Source organism: Theobroma cacao, chromosome 6 (genome assembly GCF_000208745.1).
Source record: "Theobroma cacao cultivar B97-61/B2 chromosome 6, Criollo_cocoa_genome_V2, whole genome shotgun sequence".
NCBI lineage: Eukaryota > Viridiplantae > Streptophyta > Magnoliopsida > Malvales > Malvaceae > Theobroma > Theobroma cacao.
This window is the reverse complement of record NC_030855.1, coordinates 20,576,537-20,592,003: the sequence shown is the minus strand read 5'-3', so window position 1 is coordinate 20,592,003 and position 15,467 is coordinate 20,576,537. Positions and strand designations below refer to the sequence as shown.

Below are 15,467 nucleotides of genomic sequence, written 5' to 3'. Positions count from 1 at the left end.
CCCACTACCATCCCTACCTAATCCAGCATCCGTGATTGAGTTTTAACTTTGACAAACGAGCCATGCAATAAAATATAGCAGGAGGAGCATATATATTCAGGGCAACAAGAAACACGTTTTTGTTAGGTTAAGCAAATTTATGCAAGAGTGTTGGACAGCAGGATGCCACTTGGATTAGCATACTGTTTAAGCCTTAAGCATTGTTGATTAAATCTTAATAATTTAATTAGAGGTTGCTAATCTTCATTTTCGCGTGGTTAAGAAAAGGTGAATGACACGTGGCATATTTCTAAGTAAAAAAAATAACAATAATAATTTCTCCATGCGGAGAGGATGGGAGGCTATGTATTATTAAAGATGATCACATGACCCAAAAAAAAAGATTAACTACTAAAATAAACAAAGAAACAGAAAGGAAGTGTATATTATTTAATTGAACACGTTTCCCATGTTTGGCAAAAGTGAAAGGTTCAAAAAGTAAAAGAGGTCCAAAAGGTCTCTTCTTGGTGGGCCAAATTAAGACTGAAAAAGGCTTTCAATTTCTCTGTTAATGGTCACTTTGGTTTAAAAAAGCAAAAGGTCGAAGGAGGTAAACAGTATATTCTCACGTGTATATTACCAAAAGATAAAACAAATTAAACATGTCCCTACACTACTTCACCATACACATTATTTTATTTATCTCCTAGGGTCAAAGAGCTGCTATTAAATATCCATCACTCCTTCACTTCCGAAATCTCTCTCAATTCTCATCAATTTTTTTACTCTCATCTTTGTCTCTCTTCTTAGTCCTCCGCTCATTGTTCTGTAAACAGCAATGGCTCTGAAACTTAGGAGCCCCTTCAAGCTGGAAGGAGAGAGTGAGGAGGGCAAGAACAAGCCTACATATGCAAGCTCTACCAAGAGCTCACCGGTTGTTGTTGGGTTGAGAATCCTTACACAAATTTCACAGGGAAAATCTAATGTTGTTGTTAAATCTGCATTGAAATTCAGGCCTCCCACCTCTAAAAAGCATCATGGCCATCCCGACGGTGGGTCGCCGGCTGACCAATCTTGCTTTCTCAAATCATGTCATCTATGCAACAAGAACTTAAGCCTAGATAAAGAAGTTTACATGTACAGGTAAACAAATTTCATACAATAATTGTATACTTTTACTATAGAAAAATTCTTTTGGGGCGTTTATAACATGTAAAGGAAGGATTCAGATCATGGTATATGGTTAAATTCTGGCTGTTTAAGCAAAGTGTAAATTTATTATTTTTGTATGATAAATTCTGATGGAATTTATGTGATTTTGCAGGGGTGACCAAGGCTATTGCAGCATAGAGTGCAGGGACAGGCAAATTGTTTTGGATGAAATGAAGGAACTCGAAGTATCTACAAAACAAATGATGGCATCTTATAGGCACTGTAGCTCCTCCGGCCGGCGTGAGACAAGCGTCCTTCTAGAGGATCTCCGCCGGAGAAATAAAACACCTCATCAAATCCGAAAGCATTGGGCAATAGTCTCATAATAATTCTCTAAGTTCATATATATATATAAAGCCATAACTAATTCAGCAGAGGGGTGTGTTTGATTATAGTTAGGATCGAGATTTCTTTTCTATAAAAGAGAAGAAAAATATTCATATCATATATACAACTTTTATTCCCTTTTTTTTTTCTTGTTCAAATTGTGAGATGAGGAATTAGAAGATAATCGATTAATGATGTAAAGTCAAAGGAAAAAGCGAGTAGCTGGTATATTTTTGTGACGTATCGTTATTGACAACAAGGGATAAATATAAATCGAAGGCAAGGCATTATATATTTTGGGTTCAAAATTTGTAAGATAGGTATCACTGCTCATTCTTGCCCATCACTGTCCTCTTTTTGTCTACAACAATAAAAGCCGGTAATGGCCGGTGTGCCTTTGTTGGATGCAGCATTAACATTAAAGTTTTGATGGGGCTATATATCCTACTAGATATTTTGCCTTTTTTCATTGTCAATATACTTTGATTTTGGCACAAGATGTCCACAAGGGAAGTAAGTCTCATGGATTTTGGAGTGTTTTGAGATCCTATTCCTGCCTAATGAAATGGATATGGAATATGGACGATGCTATCTTGGCATTTTCCTCTGTGGTTTAGGACTCATCACTTTCGATTGTCAATTGTGGCTTGTCAATTGTCATTGTCTCGAAGGTGCCATTTCAATCAATTCGATTCCCACTCATGGATTTTAATTTTCTTAATATAATTAAACATTAATCTTAAAATCAATGATTGCCAAGTAAGAATATGTATTTTATGCGAAAATTAAAGTAATTTATGATGAAATTTTTATATACTAATATGGACAAAAATAATATTGAAAAAATTTACGAGTTCAATAGAAGGGGGAATGGTTAGGATTTGGAAAATTTACTAACACTGAATATATTCTTCTATAGTCATTACTCTTGCATATATTTTTTTTGATTCTTGATTGATTTTTCTTAATCCAAATCATCTCTTAAAAAATTGTTCAATTATCTTTCAGTTGTTTAGGCTATAAGAGATTATATGTTATTTTTTAATTTTATTATCTTAAGAAAAATTAATGGATTTTGTTAAGTATTCTTTCTCCATTTTCTTAATTTGTACAAAATAGAGATAAATTAATAAATGATAGCAAGATACAATTATGAAGCAAATGATTTTGTTCATAGGATACTTGTTATAGTTCTCATTATCTCTTTAACGGTTGGGAGGAGACCTTTCTTTGGTTGGGAGATTGAACAATGGGAGGAGTTGAATGGGCTCATTGACAATCACTTTGTGGATGACGGGTACACGGTAAGCTCCTAGTGGGTAGTACATGATAAACTCCTTTTGCAAAACAATCATGAAAAGGCTCAGGATTGCTAGTGAGTATTGGAGGATGGTTTGGAAGGGAGTTGCCCTTTTGAAAGTTTGAGGTGTTTTGTTAGAGAGTTTTGAGAGGCTAGGCAGCGGTCCAAGCCAAGTTAATGGAGATGGGCCTCTCGAGAACCGAGCCTGCCTTTTGTATCTTATGCGGAGAGAAACTAGAGACCGTTGATCATCTTTTTTTTGAATGTCTTGAAAGTTGGAAGATTTGGATAGGGTTGGGGAGTCACTAGGGAGTCCAATGGGCGGGGTTATCAAAGCTCACCGACTTCTTTCTCGATTGGAATGGTCTTTTTAGAGCAAGTGACAAAAAAGTCTGGAGACTTGCATTCTTGGCCATGATTTGGACTGTTTGTTTGATGAGAAACGAGATTATTTTCCAAGGTAAGGTGTGGAACGAGGAACAATGCTTGAACTTGGTCAAAACTAGAGTGGCATGATGGGCTCGAGCCAAATGGCCACTAAAGTACAATCATTTTAAGGGTGTTTTACGAAGCAATCTAGTAACAAGAACTATGCCCAAAGGCAGGACAAAGGCATGACAGGTTGAGTGAAGGCCCCCGATGAGTGGAAGTTTAAAATTCAAGACTGATGGGGCTGCCCGAGTGGACTTAAGGCTGGCAGCTATTGGAGGGGTATTAAGAGATAAGGTCGGGACGATCAAAGTGACGTTTTCTAAGCAGTGGAGGGTGACGATGCTAATAGAGCAGAAATTCTTGCTATTAAGGAGGCTTTTAAGCTTTTTGGTGCTTCCCAGTGGGCAAGCTCACATGACCTTGTGGTTGAGAGTGATTCGAGCAATGCTATTATATGAACATAGGATCCAGAAAAAGCCTCACAAAAACTAAGGAAAAATCTAGTTGAAATTAGAGGGCTTAAGAGAAGGGTAAGAGTTTGGAGTATTATGAAAATCCTTAGAGAAGCCAATGATATAGCTAATGAACCTGCCAAATCGAGGATGCAGCGATCATGGACTACTTGTGGATGCTTGGGCAGTGATGCAAAAGTTGTTGGCAGGAGGTGATCGGGTAAGCCCACTTTTGTGTTTTCTTAGCTACTAACATCTTTTAGTTTCTATTGTATGTCTGTTTTGCAGCAAGTCCATTATCGAGAGTTGACAGTGCCTCATTACTGTTGGATTATTGGTAAGTATAAGGAAAAATGAAAAAAAAAAGAGAGAAAGAGAAAATAAGAAAAGGAAAGAGGAAAAAAAGAAGACAAGTGAATATGGAAAAATGGGATGAGAAAAGGGAAAAAAAGAGAGAAAGAAATGAAAAGAAGCCTTTATTTTTAATTGTAAGGGTGTTTGAACCCTTACATGCTCTCCATGATGGTTTCTGGTTATTAGGGGGTTGCTGTGTTTTAGTGGATGTGATTTCTGAGGATAGGGATTCGAGTTGAGTGTAAGAGTCGGGAGGGGTTGAGAGAGTAAGACATCTATCTCTTGTGGATTTTTGGGAGGAATATTTTCTAGGGAGTCATGTTCTCTTTAATCTATCTTGCTTTTTCTTCAAGATAAGGGCTAATTAGTTAGAGTTGCTTTGTTAAGGGTTTAGGGCGAGTTGGGGTGAGGGGAGGGAGGGGGATGAAGGGTGATTGCTTCTCGAATTATCTGAATTAGTGACTGGTTTTGTTCTTCTTATCGAACAAATCGATTGGCTGCTACAATGAATGTGATCTATTGAGGCAGCATTGTCCTTGGTAGGGAAGGGAGCCACAAATGTTTGGCGGGGTGGGTAGTGTCAACTCATTTTTTGGAAAAGTCCTAGGTCTAAACATAATAGGAAAAATAAGTTGAGATAAAAAAAAAAGAAAAAAACAAAAAGAAAGTGATGGAAAATTGAAAAAGAAAAAAGAAAAGGAAAAAGAAGAAAAAAGAAAAGGAACAAGGAGGAAAAAAGGATGTAAAAAGAGAAAATTCGCAATAAGGGAAAAGTGAGTTCACAAACAATTGACTCACTTTTAACCTTCCCTTTTTGGAAGGTCAATTGATGATTGCTTCTATTGCAGGTTTCTTTTCAGTTCTCCCATCTTTAGGTATCTAACCAGGATGAGCTTGAACAATGTCTTCTTACTGATGGTTGGTTTGATTGTCTTTCGGTGGTTTTGGGTCCTTAAGGGTGTCTAATTCTCGTGCTAATTGCTGTGCTTTTTGCCTCTCAGTTGGCCCTTTGGCTAGTCATGATGTCTTTTTTGCTACACTTTGTTTATGATTACTATCATGATTGTTCGCCGATTTGAGGAATGCTAGTGCTTCTTTTGTTTGATTTTTTGTTTATGGCTCCTTCATTGTTTGGCTCATGCTCTTGATTGCTGGCTCGGATTCCTACTTCTGGTCTCATTTCCCTTTGATTTTGATGTGAGCTCATTGTTGTGGTTCTGCAATGCTGGTTCCCTTTGCTATCTCGTTTGGTCCTTCTTGCCTATTTGCTTCAATTGAGGAAATGCTTGTAGATTTTATGAAGCACGTCAATGGTTGTGAGGATGCTGGTGTTGCTTTTCTTTTTCTTGTTCCTCTTTTTGGCTTTAGGTCCCTTGCGGATTTTCATTCTTGGCTCTTGTTCCTTCTTATTTTCCTGGTTAAGCAGAAGGGTAGAATTGGCGGATTGTTCTGAGATGTTTCCCTTCCTTTCTTTCATTGCCGCATTTCTTTGGTTGATGTTGTGAGTTTTGCATATCTGAACTCTTTTGAAGGGGTAGCTTGGCGCCTTGGTCTTTTCTGCATGCTTTTTTGGATTCCTATTTCTTATGCTGTCTAGCTTGGGTTGCTTTCTACTTGTAGTCTTTGCTTTTGTTTTTGCTTTTTTGGATTCCTATTTCTTATGCTGTCTAGCTTGGGTTGCTTTCTACTTGTAGTCTTTGCTTTTGTTTTTGCGGCAAAGTTTGTTTTTTTGTAGGTTGCTATTTACTTCAATTTTGAGCACAATGCTCTGTATTGTGTTGATTAGGGTTTTTAGGTTCTCTATTTTATAACGCGACCTTTCCTTTTGAGTAGCAGACCTCTACTAGAAATTATACAACTTTAATGCCATGACGAGTCTTTCAAAATTAAAATTTAAGACTCAAAATGGTGTTTTGGTTTTCAAATCAATAAAAATCACTTTTCAAAAAAAAAAATGATATTATCAAAAGAATATGAATGGGTGACTAATCACCATAATCAGTGACGTAGTCAAGATTTCACGTTTAAAGGGTGAAGACAATATCTATAAAACAATCATATTAAAAGTTCAATGTTCGACAAAAATATAAAATAACTTAGATGAAAAAAGTTTATGTGAATTATATAAATAACTCCAACTAAATGTTAAATACAAAATAAAGATATTTTTTTAACAACTATTACATATTAAGATTGGACATATTCAATTGAGCTCGGCGGCCTTTTATAGAGTTAAAAGCATTTATTATTGAATCAATGTCAAAGCCTGGAATGATTTGCTTTTCAATAAGAATGATCAATAAATTTATGAGAAAATCATCTGACATTCTATTACGAATCTCGTTTTTAATGATTTTCATAGCAAAAAATGCACATTCTAATGTTGTGGTGGAAACTAAAAGAATCACGATAAGCCAGATCGATTTGTCAACAAAGAAGTAAACTTTTGATATTCTTATCTTCTTTAATAATTGACATAACTCAGAAAGTGTATATACATTTTTCAAACATAATTATGAAGAATGTTCACGTTTGAATAGATTCAATTGATAATTTAGATGTTTTTTATTATACTTAGTAAAGTCATCAAGATAATATTTATTTGTAAAGTTACAAATACTTTCAACATTACATGATTTGAAATCATTTTGAAAGTTTAAAGATGTGTCAAAAGTAAAAAAAAAAAAGTTATTGTAAGGATAAAATTATAAAATTTCAAAACATAAAAGTATGTTATAAGAATTTTAAAAGTTTTATCAAAATAAAATTTTAAAATTTTTAAAAATAAAAATAAATTATAAAAATTTAAAATTATTGGAAGGTGGAGCCACACTAGCCCCCTCCCCCGCCTCCAACCCTCAGCACATATTCATGGTGGTAAGAATCTAGGCCTCTTGATTGATCCCATCACAATTTCAATCTATGCCTTCTTTCTTAGGAAAAGCAACTTCATTTAATCTTCCAATGGAAGAAAATGCATGGGAATTAAAATCGATTTTCATTGTCAAAAGAACTGCATCTCCCCGATGTACACTAACATTAGTCCAATCCAACCCAAAAGACTGGGCAAAACTGTCCACCTTTCCCTGCCCCGTTCATATGAGTTTGCCTTGTGTCTCTTAGATTAGGTTTTTTTTTAAACTTTGTTTAACCATATAAAAAAACATTAGTTAACGACAGCGTTATTTTTTAGGTCTCTACAGTTGAATCTTCAAAGAAAAGAGCCTTGAAGAAGCTCGAGAGCTTGAGGAAGTCAGTGACTGCTGCTTGTTCCGTGGAGAGGAACAAGACTCAGACTCCTAGGTACCTGCTTAAAAGTATGAGCAAAGAGAATAAGAAACCTCCTATTGCTGTCAACAACCAATCATCTGTGATTAGCACTGGAAGGAAACCTGGGGCTAAAAGAGTTAAGAGGGTTTGAAAATTGGAAATTAGATTTTTTATGAAGGTTTTATTTTTTGGCTTTTTTTTTTTTTTAATTCAGGAAATTTGGAAAAAATATACAAGAAAAAGTCAAGTGCTTTGTTGAGTTTTATGTTGTTTTGTAGATTTTGATTTTTTGAATTGTCGGATTGTATTCTAGATTTTTTTGCTATCTTATAAATTTTAGTTTTTTTGAGTTTACAGCATGTAAACTCTACAATTTTTTTATTTGCAATTTTGTTTACAGCAGATTCTGGCAATCTTCTCTCAGATGATTTCTATTTCTCAGCTCTTAATGACGATGAAGAAGTGTTTCCATTATCAGATGAGAAATATACATTTGAGTTACAGTTGCAAGAGGTTTTAATGTCCTCAGCAATCTCTTCCAGGGTGCCAACTGGCTCGACAGACTGGCAGATGTTTCAGCATTTCAACTCTAGGAAAAGTAGCCATAAAGGAAAAGAGAAAGAAACCGGTGAGTCTTCGAATTCTCAAACTCAAGGCCGTTTATGTCTTATTTGCATGGATGTAAAACCAACCGAGGAGATATTTACAAGCAACGGTTGCACCCATTTGTTCGGCAATTTTGTAGCCGTAAACATACAAGAAAATATATTAGTGATTAAATGCCCTGAGTTGAACTGTAAAGGTACTTTAGAACCGCAATTTTGTTGCTCAATTGTTCCAGGAGAAGTGTTTGATCGATGGGAAAATGCCCTTTGCCAGTCATTGATTTCGGGTCCCAGAAATTTTACTGCCCTTTCCAGGATTGCTCTGCTATGTTTGTGGATGATGGAGGGCATCATGTGGTTGAATCAGAGTGTCCAAATTGTCAGAGGTTGTTCTGTGCAAAATGCAAGGTCGCATGGCATGCTGGAATCTCATGCAGTGAGTTTCAAAATCTGACTGAGGACGAGAGGGCAAGTGAAGATATCATGATCATGGAGCTTGATAAGTAAAATTAAGTGGAGGAGATGACCCAACTGTAAGATTTATGTAGAAAAGATTAAGGGCTGCTTGCACATTTCATGCGGGTTGCAGTTTTTCTCCTGCTATTTAAAACAGCAATGTTGGGTCTTTGAATTGATCACAGTATAACTCAATGACCAAATGTTTGGTTTTTACATGCATGAATTTCTTTAAGGATCCCTTTGGAATCAAATTCGCGTATGCAGATAAATCTAACAAGGGCCATCATCAAGAACAAATTTTAGAAGCTACCTGGCCTAAGTTCTACACATATTTTAGTCATCTCATGTGTCCCTTTTGTAACTCTTGCTAGCAAATTAGGAATTGTTTTTTTTTTAAACAAAGGGGGTATTTTCTACCTGAAATTCTTTTTCAAGCCCATCAAAAACATTGATGTTGAACAAAATCCCAAGGTTTTTTTTCTCTTGGGAGTTGGTGTAGTTAATAAGGAAATGAAATTGACAACGAATCATCAAAAGTTTATGCCTCTTCATCAGAGAGTGGGTTCTCGACTTCACTCTCACTACTCAGTCTCAAATCATCATTAGTAACAGCTGAGACCTTGTCTTTAGCTGATTCAGAATAGCTGCAAAGATCATACTTAAAATACTTGATCTTCTCCTTTTCTGCACTTCCATTCCTTTTCTTTTTCGTCCTGGAGCTATCTATCAGCCTCATTGAACGAGCAGCAACCATAAATGCAGCTGTCAAAGATTCATTTTTCATATTATTTTCTTTATCTTCATTTTCCTCTTTCCCTTGCTTATCAAAGTAAAAGAGAGGATCATCCTTAAGTTTCTTCCCCTATAACTTTGATACTGATCGCTCATAGTCTGCCTCGGAATCATCAACAAGTAATTTGGCACGGTGTTTCAAGATGCTATCATCAAATGGCTTTATCCCTTGTTTCTCAAGGTTCAGTAGCCACTTAATATGAGCTTTAGGTGAGGATCCGCTCACTGATACTTCATTCTCCCTGCGCCACATTCAACGCCTCTAATCCACTATTTTGCCCAGGAAAGGGATATAACTATCACCTTGCAGCATGTAATCGCCCAATGCTTAAAACAGAGTGCTAAATCCTATAAATAAATTGGTCCGTAAGAAATCATTATTCCCATGGGGAATCAGTTAAGGTGCTGGGACAAAAAGGGAAGAGAGTAAGAAATAAGAGAGGTAGCTAGAGGCCATGATCCACTGATGCAGAACCATTAATGCAGCATACGCATTTGGATGGTTTAAGCATTTGTATAGGCAGACAAACACAATTTTCTAATGTAGAACCACAGCTTACAACTCATACAAGTTTAACAGGTGTGAGCATTGGCAGACAATTTGATACAAAGCACAAAAACATAATAAAAAGAGGAGGGAGAGATATTAATACATTAAATATCCAAGCACAGCAAACTAACCAGCAAGGAAGTCACTGGCAAAGCCGGCTGGAGCAGCATCCTCACAAGTATCTCGAAGAAATAAAAGTTGTGAAAGCTGGAGATTAAAGCAACAGCCCAACTTCTCAACTCTTTCTCCAGCACCATCCCTTCAGTCCCAAGCCTTAAACCCAAGCAAAGTTTCAACAAAAATGCCTCCACCATAGCTACACCAGCCAAGTAATTCGCATTAATCTCTCTTTCACTAATCACCCTACAAATCTCATCACCCAAAAACGGCAAGCAAGATTGTGAATTTGCATTTGTATCCATCCAAATAGAAACCAAATCCTCAACCGGAATTACCAAATTCACATCACTTCCTTCACTCTCCTCACTCAAATCCTTACAACAGCACATGCTAATATAGCCAATAATCACTTAAACCATAGACTTTACCTTTTTAATCACTTTGTCTTTTCCTAGTACTTCCACAACTAACTTACAAACCTCCAAAACAATTGGAGCAAGCAATGCTATGCTTTTAGAAGAACTACAGGGACTTGGACATGAAGAAACTAACTGAAAGAGATCCTTTATGACTAATAATTGATTCAACGGATCTTCATTTGCAAAATTATGGCTTCGAAACGACAAAGCAGAGTATACCCAGATGGATTCCAGAGGTGGGTCAATCTTTGCTTGCATTAAATCACAGAATTTATCAATGAAAACAGAGAAATTTGGGGTTTTCTTGTAGGTTTCAACTAAAAGATTTTCCAGGGATTGTTTTAGTGAAAGTTGGTAGTTTTCACCAATCAGAAAATTGGGTTTTGGGGAATTTGCAGAATCTTTCAGAGATAAAGCCATGGCGTTAGTTAAAATTCTACGAACCAAATATATTCAAATATTACCCAAACAGCCAAAAATAAAAAGTTAAAATAAATGTAATGATTATACGGATTTATATTTGCTGTTTAAGATTCTTCCTATAAGAGTACAAAGAAGTAACAGACTCCATGAATTAATCCTTCTCTAACTATGTTGTGACTAAATTTAACGGCGATGCCCAAGGGGAGAGTTATTGGCAGAGTTAAGACATCAATAATAGTTTCGCTCGACCATGAACTGGTGTACGAAATCCGCCTCACTCACATCCTCATCAGCAACGAATGGCCACAAATGAGTAGAATTTTGGATGTTCAACTCCTCCAGTCTCGCCACTGCGGTTTCTCTCAAGTCGTTAAGCGCCATGGTATATTCCACCAGCTCCCCGAGAGTCAAGTTGTCAATCGGCTGATCCCACCAAAACCCAGCATTATCTTCTTCAACCTCTTTTTGCTTTGGCAACGGATTACTATCAGATGAGTCAGCGACATATCGATCAAGAACGGCATCTACACCATCCGTGGTGTATACTCTTCCGGATTTTGATAATGCCAGGATAGCAACTTCCGCACCACATAAAGTTGAAACCTCTGTAGCTTTGTTGAACAACCCTTTTCTGCGTTTGGAGAACGTTACTTGGCGTTTGCATTCATCTTCCAGTTTCTTGATTTCAATTCGTTGACGACCTCGACTCTTCTTTGTTTTCGTTGCATCTGTTGTATTTGATGCATTCTCCATGACGAATAATAAACACAGAGCCAAATAAGAGCAGATTATTACAACAACGTTGAGGTTTTAAGTTGTTACGTGTTTAGGGTTTATAAAGAAAGCCTGCTTGGATCTATATATATATAATTTAACTAATAACCTAGTTTTTACAACAAGAAACAACCTAGCTTGCGCATGAAGAAACAACCTCACTTGTTTCTTAGCACCTGTGACAGACTTGCAACATTAATTTCCTTTTATAATGAAAATAATAAAACGCAACAAAATAGCAATGGTTACCAATGGCGGAAACTGGAGAAGGAAAGAAACAAATTAGTTACATATCCCTAATAACTACATAAAAAAGTTATAGAAGTGGAAGACTTGTATTTGAAATTGGGCCAAAATTTAGACTCCATGTTGTACATGAATGTCCAAAGTTAAATTTAGCCTGTTGATCTCGGGCTTTCATTAATGGAAGGGCTTGGCTCTGAACAAGGTCCAGCCTGTCAGGCTTTCTATGAGATCAGCCTAAAGCCCAGCACACGTCAAGAATCGTGTCCCAATGTCTTCAATGCTGAAACAGGTACCCTACCAAGTTTACAAATACTATTAAATCAAATGTCCCTCCAACTCTTATTTTAAATATGCACTTATTTATAAATTTATTATCTAACTCCACGAGTAAGAAGATTAAAGAGAACAAAAAAGTGAAGACATATGGGTCACCAAGGCCATCCATTGCATTTACTTTGAATCATAAATTCAATATGACCTTTGACCACTGTTCTTGCAATGTGCTGTCTCTTCACCCGTTGGGGCCATGGCCGAGTGGAATAATTTTTTTTTTCCAATCTTTAATCAATTTCTCATGAAACATGCAACTTACTACTACTATTGTTCATCAAGTACTAAATAAATTTTGGTGCAAAAGCCTGTTTCAAAGGAATAATTAAACTGTCTTGGGACTTCTAATTTCATCATTAGATGCTCTTCTACACAATTTTAATCATTTTGCTGTCGATCGGTGTAATGCACTGCTGGTTAAAGATACAGAATGGGGCTAAGGCTACAATACTCTCCTACGGCTGAAATTCCCACTTTGTCAAAATTTAAAATAAGCCGGCCTAAAGAAAAATGAGAAATGGACCGATGAACAACATGATTATACCTACATTTATAGTATTTACTTCAATGGTCCCCTTAGGGGTTTTATAATTCAGAGATCTTGAATTAATTAGAGCTTTTAATTAATATCAACTACAATGTTTTGGGGGCAATTAATTAGTATCCATGATGAGTATTTCTACATAAATATTGTAATACACAATGTATGTTAACCAAAGTTGTAGCCTGGCTACTGAAAATGAGGAGTCTACAATAATTTCAGCAGTACTTTGCAATGATTCTGCTACAAAAGTTTTGTTTTTATATAAAGAATCATTAAAAATCATGCTGGATAAGCTTTATACAGATCGAAATCATAATTCTTGGTGTCTTGTATATGAAATGAAGTATATCATGTCAATTAGCATGATGTTAGATAATGAACAATTAATTAAGAATACTTAATAATGGTTGATTAGTGAGTAATTAACTATATATGAAAGAGCATGATTACTCAGCTTAAATTTGATCCCTTTGCTTTGATATATACTGTACGGTTACTACTGTGCCATCACTTTCCAAAATCTAGTGCTTAGCCAGACTGCCAGAGTGAAAAAGGATTAGGTGACAATAATTGAAGGAAGAATATTTACGACCATAAGCATGGAAGATGCAAGAACCTTCTTTAAATACTACAACTTTTATCCCCTAAAGACGTGCTTTAAAGTCTAAAACAAGGCTTCCTTTCAAATGTTTAAGGGATAAGACCATGCAAAAAAGCGAGAAAAGGTTCTAGTAGAATAAGATTTGTCAAAACATATGGAAGCTTTTTTAGTTGATTTGATTCAAAACCAAACCCCTAGAGGCCCATTCCTCTCCTTCTTTAACGCTAATAATGAAACTTGTAATAATTGCATGCGATCTGTACCGAACCCCACTTCTCAACCTCCTTGTAAACCCCATTCTTTTGTCAAATTGTTCAACAGTTTCATGGGGCCTCTGCGTCTGATCATTCCCTTGCGTATGGGTTGGCTCCCTATGTTGTTTTATTTTTCATAACAAGAGGGAGCCTTTGGCTTGCAATTTTTACAGCATTATTATATGCGAAATACAAACGTTCCTTAATCCGTTTAAGAAAGACATAATTAAGGTAATGAACAACTGGATTCGTCTCATCAAATTGTGACCTTTATTAAAAGACTAAACTTGTAAACATGTGCAATTGCCACCTTTTTGTTTTTATCTGATCTGGTAGAGCTTGTGTTTTCCCCTTCTCATGCACTTTCTGATATCTGTTCAAAGCTTTTCCCCACATAGTAAAAATATCTGAGCTCCTTTTTCACTGTGGGTTTTTCTTGGTGGGGGAGAGAGAGATAACAGCAACAGGAAGGAACCATCTAAGGTTGAAACGGTAGATATGTTTCAAATTCAAACTAGAAAATCTGAAACGGAAAGTTTGTCTTCTGCAGAGAGCAGCGTCCCCACCATCTCCATGGGTGGTTGAGATTTGCATTATGTGCAACTCAAAAGGGCAACATTTGACAGCAAGGCCATCATGGGCTTAATTCAAAACAAAAATGATGATTGCATTATTTATGTATTCTAGTCTTAGTTTCTACTTCTTTGGACCCACGCCCTCCATTTTAGCCCTTCCCTCAACGGCAATGATGCTACTTTGATCATTCGACAACTGTCCTCCCCATGAGCTGCTTTGTCAAATTGGTCCAGTCCCAGCTCAAAAGAAAAAATAAATAAAGATGGTGGGAGGAGACCAAACAATATTTTTTTTTCCCAACTTAAATTTATCCTTTTGCTTATGGCCCTGAAATACGTCCATTCGAAATCGAACGCAAGCTGATCTTGAATAAAAGAAATCCTAGCCTAAGTTTGAATTCAGCTAGCCACTCCAATGTGTTACATTAGAATGTTAATGCATCATTTAAACAAGGAGTACGCTATTATAAGTCATTTAGACTTAATTCATGTGGTAAAAATAAAGTGCAATTGAGGTAGAGGTCATAATTTCGAACTGTAATATCTATCTTTATATTGGTTTTAATGGAAACCCTCTTATCAGCAAAGTAAGTTGGTATAGTTCTTTTTTTTTATATATCTGTTTTAGTCCAAAGGGTTCACATTCAAGACAGTATCCACAAACTGAGAATAAGTTTCGCTTATGACTGACTCTTTAGCAACAACCAGGGAAGGCAGTATCACATGAACTTACAACTGCTACCCTATATCATTGAATTATATGTAGCTAAGCTTAGGGAGCTAGACAAATATATCAGTGTTACGTGTCTTTTTATGTCTGTTTAATTTTCTACAATTTTCTTAGATATCACATGAGTAATAGACAGCTAAAAATTAATGATAAAAGAAAACCTTCTAATAGTAATGAATTTTGCTTTTCTATTAATCATGTAATTGGAATTTATATACCATCTTCCCATATTAACTCTATTGAGTGACGGACTCTTAATTAGACTTGATTTTAACCCTTTTGTTCTCTGCCTCTTTCGAGAAATATAGTGTTTGAATCAAAGTGAAGCAGAAAAAGCAAAGCTTTGATAAAAGGCGTGATCAGAAAAAGCAAAATTAAGTTCCAACTAAAAGGATTTGGGAAAGAAGACTCCATTCGACAGTGCCCCACGTGTCTCCTGTCTGGACGAGTTTCTATGCTTTATTATTATTATTACTTTGATTTTTAAAACCCCAAAAACAAAAATAGTATTGTGTTAATGCTACTATCACATACATGCTGGATTAGACAGTGACAATGAACAAAGCGTATCTTGATCTCGACACGTGTGCGACTGATCACTCTAAAACAAATTGACGTAATTAATTAATTATGGGATGGAAAAGAGAACAACATCCTGAGATTCGAATTCAAAGTTACACTAATATATGATGTATCCTACCTCATCGTCACGGACCAAA

The 15,467-nt window shown here is 36.1% G+C and overlaps 3 protein-coding genes across 3 annotated transcripts; 2 read left to right on the top strand and 1 right to left on the bottom strand.

Moving 5' to 3' along the window:
* LOC18596304 lies at window positions 717-1,934 on the top strand. The gene is made up of 2 exons (XM_018122679.1): window positions 717-1,122; window positions 1,304-1,934. The coding sequence occupies exons 1-2, from the start codon at window positions 818-820 to the stop codon at window positions 1,515-1,517; spliced, it is 519 nt and encodes a 172-aa protein (XP_017978168.1). The 5' UTR covers window positions 717-817; the 3' UTR covers window positions 1,518-1,934.
* Window positions 7,317-8,627, top strand: LOC18596301 (E3 ubiquitin-protein ligase RNF144A; the record flags this gene model as incomplete). The annotated part of the gene is given in 4 exon segments (XM_018122835.1): window positions 7,317-7,359; window positions 7,730-8,218; window positions 8,221-8,435; window positions 8,437-8,627. Coding segments are annotated over 4 exon segments (888 nt in total), but the record flags the coding sequence as incomplete, so codon positions are not given.
* LOC18596299 (agamous-like MADS-box protein AGL61) lies at window positions 10,764-11,547 on the bottom strand. Its single transcript, XM_007024690.2, has one exon. The coding sequence runs from the start codon at window positions 11,445-11,447 to the stop codon at window positions 10,923-10,925; it is 525 nt and encodes a 174-aa protein (XP_007024752.2). The 5' UTR covers window positions 11,448-11,547; the 3' UTR covers window positions 10,764-10,922.